Source organism: Chelonoidis abingdonii, chromosome 6, assembly GCF_003597395.2.
Source record: "Chelonoidis abingdonii isolate Lonesome George chromosome 6, CheloAbing_2.0, whole genome shotgun sequence".
NCBI lineage: Eukaryota > Metazoa > Chordata > Testudines > Testudinidae > Chelonoidis > Chelonoidis abingdonii.
Genome location: NC_133774.1, coordinates 82237718 through 82243717, shown reverse-complemented (window position 1 = coordinate 82243717; position 6000 = coordinate 82237718). Strand labels below are relative to the sequence as shown.

The window sequence follows — 6000 nt, the reverse complement described above, 5'->3', positions numbered from 1 at the left end:
CACTTCATCATGGTGACAACTGTCAGGAGAGAGGACAAAAAGGTCCAGGAGAAAAACAAGGTAGCCTATTCAAATTGAAATAGGCTGCCCGATTCATGCCTGGACATGTAACCCCATTGAGTATTAGAAATCTTTTACCTCCACCTTGGGGAAAAAGAGCAACTAACATTTTTCACAACATGTATTCAAGAAAAAAAAAATCCATAAGTTGAAAGGAAAAAGATGCCCTTACTGAAGGCTGGCAGACAAGAGGTTTCTGTACCATCTTTTTGGATTTTTGGAAAAGGCCAGGCTGCTCTTACAGACAGGATTAGACATAGCAGCAGCTTACCATCTTTGCTGAAAACATTTACCAGGTAGCATGTTGCCTGCCACAGTTATAGTACAAATAAAATTGACTGGAGACACACTGATTCTGTAATAGATTATGTAAGACATAAAACTGACTCAGTTTCTGGAGTGATTTTCGTTTGCTTGATTTTCTTCTCCTGATACTATCTCAGATTCTTGATTTACTTTTATTATTCAGTTATTTTCAAAAGATTCACGAGGAGGGAAGAGACATGACTCCACAAGAAAAGTCCTTCTAGATATTTCTGTGGTCTTCATCATTGTATTATCCAAACCCTACTTTTCCTGGGGAAGAGGTCAAATACTGTAAATTTGAGAAAGAAAAGAGGGCCTGAGATCGAATGGTTTAGAGACTCCGAGCAGCCTAGAAAATAAAGAGCTTGTTCGTGCCCATTTCTCTCTCTTATTTTGAGCTCTTGGTCCAAAAATATTGAACTAGTAGGTTTCTATTTTCAGATAACAAGCTATGCTGTGTCACTACATACCAGTTATATAAATGGCCTGTTTAAGACGCGGTAAAAGTTACACTCATTCAAGCAAACTATTTTAAAAAATCTTAAATGAAAGGTTTAATTCTGTAGGAAAAATGTTTATTTAATATTAATTTACACTGAGCCAATTATGGCAAAATATATTACTTGGAAAAAGGACAGGTTTTCACTGGGTACAAATATAAGAAGTTGGCTAGACAGTATATGGCATATAAAAATGTTCTTTGAAAGCATCTACAAAAGATAAAGGCAGAGCAGTTCAAGCTGAAAAGCTAGTGTTTAAGGCAAACAAAGAATTCATTATTTGTTTTTAAAACAAACCTATTATCAAAATATTCTTTTACAATAACTTCTCTGTTTCTGAATAGAGATTTAGGATTATCTTTGAGCACAGATATGGGGTATCTTCAGCTATGAAGGACAAAGATATATAGGAGAAGCAGTGAATCAACAATACCTATCACATCATGCAGAAGTCTATTCCTGCTTTGGAAAATATAGAATGTTTCCTATATTAACTTGTTGTAGATGAAAACTGATAAAGAAAATTACATAAGAGCTTGTGTTATGTACCCTGGACGACTGTATGTAAATAAATGCTGGAGTAAGTGAATTGTGTTATACTGAGCTGTCGACACATTTTCATGTGTATGAAGTGCCTAATTCATTGGTTTCTAGGGGAGCTGGCTTGGACCATACTTCAGAAAAAGTATTTTTTTTAAAAAGAGGTATGGAAGATGAACATTCAAAGTTATTTTGGCCCACATCTTGGATACATTTGAGCATGGACTTATGCCCTTCCTCAGCTGTTCACTTTTAAGAAGTTTTAGAGCTATTCAGCAACAGTTCTGAGATCATGCACATATAGGGCCAACCCTATGAAGTGCTAAATACTTCCAAAATTTAGGCATCTAGAAAATACAGGGTAGTGCCTTGACTGAAATGCAAAAGATAATATTTGTACCGTCACCCCCTTTTAAAAAGTTAACTTAATATTTTATTTACTCAATTATAAGTGTCTCAGCAAACACCTATTGTCTGAAATGAAAATGCATTCCACCTTACAAATGTTAATGCTATTTGGCCCTGCTATAAATGTATCTGTTTGCATCTAATTCCCTTCTCATTAATTATACTGGATTATTAAAAAATTGAGTTGTTCATTTCCGTAATTGGAACAGTACTCATTTTTTAAAAAAGAAAAAAATTACAGTTGACAGGTAGATTACAAAATTGTGCTGTAACCACGGAGGACTTGTATATTGGCAGAAGCTGCAATCTTTTCCTTCATATCAAACTGAACAGAAAAACAGTACTCAGTGTGATGAGTCAAGCTTCTTTCAAATGGTCCTAGGTGGTAAGTGTTGTTTGTACATTCCTGCTATAGCCTTGGCTGCACTGTAGATCATTTGTCGACGGGACATACCAGTGAATGCCACATGCCAATCAGTCCTGTTGATATTCAGTAAATTCTTCTCCAGCACTTCACCAACTGTCACCAAAAGACCTGACCATCTTAAATTGTAGTCCTGGGGAGTGAGACTCTGAGCCTGTGTAATAATTTGAGGAGATGTTATTAAATGAATGAGATAAACGGCCAGGTTCTAATATCCATATTCCCCTGGATTAACACTTTATTTGGTCAGTAGTCTCCCTAATTTTAATAGGACATCCTGAATAAGACTATACAAGGAGAAAGGGTATTAGAATCTGACCCTAAAAGTTTGTCCCACAATAACTGGTTACAACTCTGCCCTCCCCAACAGTTTTTCATAGTTCTACATATTACAATCTTAGACAACCATTAGACATTCCCAGAGCGGGAGTATAGCATGACTATTAAAATAAAGTCACCTTGTCATTACCAGAATGTTATATAAAAAAAGCTGCCAAACAGATGTGATCAATAAAATTACTTATATATCTACTGATTTTCATCTTTTAATGAGCTTTAAAAATATTATAATCCTTATAACAACCCTGTGAAACAAGTAAGTATCCCATCTCAAAGTGGAAAATCAGGCAGAGACTCCAAGCAATTTGCCCAAAATTAGAGGGAGTCCATATCAGAACTGGGTGTCAACTACTTAGATCACCATATCATACTAACTTCATTAAAATTACAATGGGTTACATTCATAGCTCTTTGCTATGGCAACATTCTCACTGACTCAATCAGACCCAGCGTGTCCACTGTCTACCTAAGTTGAAATACCCATATTGTGTGAACAGCCTCACTAGATCCTACTGTCCTGTAGAAGCAATATACCATTAGATGACAATAAATGCCAGTAAATTTGCTAGAATATAACCAAATTCTGCCCTAGCATTGTCATGAATGTTGTCATTGACAAGAATATACAACACTTTTGATGCAAGACCAAAGTTTCCTCTCCAGGGAATTAAATCAGCAGCAAAAGAATTGTTTAATAAGGGGATAGATAATCGTGACAGATGGTAATATGTGAGAAGCAGGCCCCATTGCTTGAGAAAGAGGAGCCACCTGCGCCCAAAGCTAGTATGCTTACGGCCAGCCCCAACCCCAAAAAGGTAGTGCAGAATGTTGGTGGTCAGGGACACCCTTTCGAGGGGAATGGAGGAATCCAACTGCCAACCTGACATGATATTTCAGAAGGTATTCTGCTAGCCTATAGCCTACAGCTGAGATGTTACAGAAAAGTTGCTAAGGCTCCTCTGTCCCTCCAACCACTACTTCATGCTGCTCATCCATATGGGCACGAATGACACTCCAGATATGACCCTGAGCAGCTCAGCAATGAGCACAGGGCTCTGGCAATGAGGGTGAAAGAGTCAGGGGGTGCATGTTGTATTCCTGTCCACTCACTTGGTTGAGGGTAAAGTCCTGGGGGGGGGGGGGAGGGCAGGAGAGGAGGAGAGAAGAGAGCTGCTAATAGATGATCAAGAAGGATGAGGTAGTTCTTATCTATTTTGCTTTAGGTCTTCACCAAAATGGTTGATGGGTGACAAGATACTAACACTACAAGTATGAACAACAAGGGAGAAGGAATGCAAGCCAAAACAGGGAAAGAACAGGTTAAAGAATATTTAGATAAGTTAGATGTATTCAGGTCAGTAGGGTACTTAAGGAACTAGTTTCAGCAACCTTAAAACCATTAGCAGTTATCTTTGAGAACTCAGGGAGAAGAGGTAAGGTCCCAGATAACTGGAAAAGGGTAAAAGTAGTACTTATCTTTAAAAACAAGAACAAAGAAAACCCAGGAAATTACATAACAGATCCCTGGCAAGTTACTGGTACAAATTACTATACAATCAATTTGTAAGCACCTAGTGGATAACAGGGTTATAGGGAATAGCCAGCTTGGCTTTGTAAAGGACAAATCATACCAAACAAATCTACTTTTCTTCTTTTACACGGTTATTCGCTACTGACTAGGAGGGAAGCAGTACTTGTGACATATCTTTGTTTTAGTAAAACTTTTTATACAGTCTGACATTCTCATAAGCAAACTAGGGAAATTACTATAAGGTGGTTGAAAGGTACTATACTACCTTATAGTACTATAAGGTACTATAAGGTGCACAACTGGTTGAAAGATTGTACTCAGAGAGTAGTTATCTATAGTTTGCTGTCAAACTGGGAGGGCTTATCTAGTTGGCTCCCACAGGGATCACTCCTGGGCCTGGTACTATTCAACATTTTCATTAATGACTTAGGTAATGGAGTAGAGTGTATGCTGTAACACAGAGACCCATTGGTGGTTTACTACTCTGTGTCAGCAACTCTTATCAGGCCTGACATGCTCACCACACCTGACATACCATCATGATACATACCCAAAAGATGGTGTGTAATATGTCACTGGAAAGCAATGCATAAGGCCAGTCTGACCTAAACAAAGAAATATGTATTTGCTGGTCAGGCAGACCACGAAGGCACAGTTCTATAGAAAGGTAAACAAAGATATCAACCCAGTGAGTGGGGGAGAGCACCTCTGGAGGGGATTTAAACCTCAAACAATAAGTAATGGAATTAACTGATTGTATATAATTTTTTTTTTATAAACGTGTATCAAGTAAGGCCTTTCATGAAAGCTAGTACCACACTGTTGATTAATATCATTATGAAATGTATGTATTAACACTATATGAGGAAATTTGGATACTCAGTGATATTATGCTTTAAAGTCTGTGACCAAACACAGAGAGAAACAGGTTTTTCCCTAGACAGGAGGGAAGGTAGCACTGTTGAATCAAAACAAAAGAAGTCCTTTTACATATGAATCAGCATGGGGATAGAAGGTCCACAGAAAGGGAAGCCAGAGGTCCATCCTGAGTCTGGGGACAAAACAGTGAGATTGGGAAGATATAAGGAGAGAGAAAAAGCCATCTTGGTGTCCATCACTGGACAGAGACAAGGGGCCAGAGCTCTTGCAAGCTGAGAAAGACAGATAATTCAGCCACGGGGGCTGAAGTCTCTGGGACCTGAATGTAAGTAAAAAACCTGCTTAGGCAAGGATCTTTGACAGAAAGGCAGCCATGGCTGGAAAGATTGGTAAGAAATTTGCCTTGAACAAAGGTTGTAGCTTACTGAGTTAGGTCTTAGCCACTAACAATTGTATTTTTACTTTTGTATGCAATTTAGTAAAGACAAATGCCAAGTACAGCACTTAGGAAGGAAAAATGAAATGCACAACTACAAAATGGGGAATAACTGATTATGTGATAGTACTGCTGAAAAATGATCTCAGGGTTACAGTGGATCACAAATTGAATACAAGTCAACAAGGCTCACGAGACCAAAAAAGTTACATTTTTCCTTTTGGAATGTACACATTCGCCAAAGTTGGACAAAGTTCTGAAAAATTAAAGTGAAAAAAAGATTCAAGCAGTCTTCCATTGGATTCAGCAGCAAAACAGATAAACACCCACATCTGGGTGTTTTGGGTTTTCAAAAACTGACATTGAGGTTAGTTTTTGTTCTGAATATAGTTTTGATTAGCAATTTTTCATGGGAAAGTTCCTACAGAAAAATGTTGGGAAACAATAGGAAAAAATTCTTATTGGTTATGTTTTGCAAAAGCTAGATGACATTAGGTTATATTTGATTTGTGTCCTTTAAAGTGAATGAGATAAACTAACGTTGTATGAAGTGTAGTTGTAGCCAGGTAGACCCCAG

At 37.9% G+C, this 6000-nt stretch overlaps 1 protein-coding gene across 7 annotated transcripts in view; it reads right to left on the bottom strand.

Annotated features, from left to right (window-relative positions):
- Nucleotides 1-919: 919 nt before the first annotated feature.
- The window catches only part of PRRC1 (proline rich coiled-coil 1), a 36856-nt gene continuing 31775 nt past the window's right edge, over nucleotides 920-6000 (bottom strand). For 6 of the 7 annotated variants that reach the window (XM_032798544.2, XM_032798542.2, XM_032798545.2 and 3 more), the window contains one exon: nucleotides 920-2392. In XM_032798544.2, coding sequence (XP_032654435.1) covers nucleotides 2183-2392 — 210 coding nt within the window. In that variant the 3' untranslated portion in view covers nucleotides 920-2182. The remainder of the gene's footprint in view (nucleotides 2393-6000) is intronic. The other variant, XM_032798543.2, reaches the window with a different exon arrangement.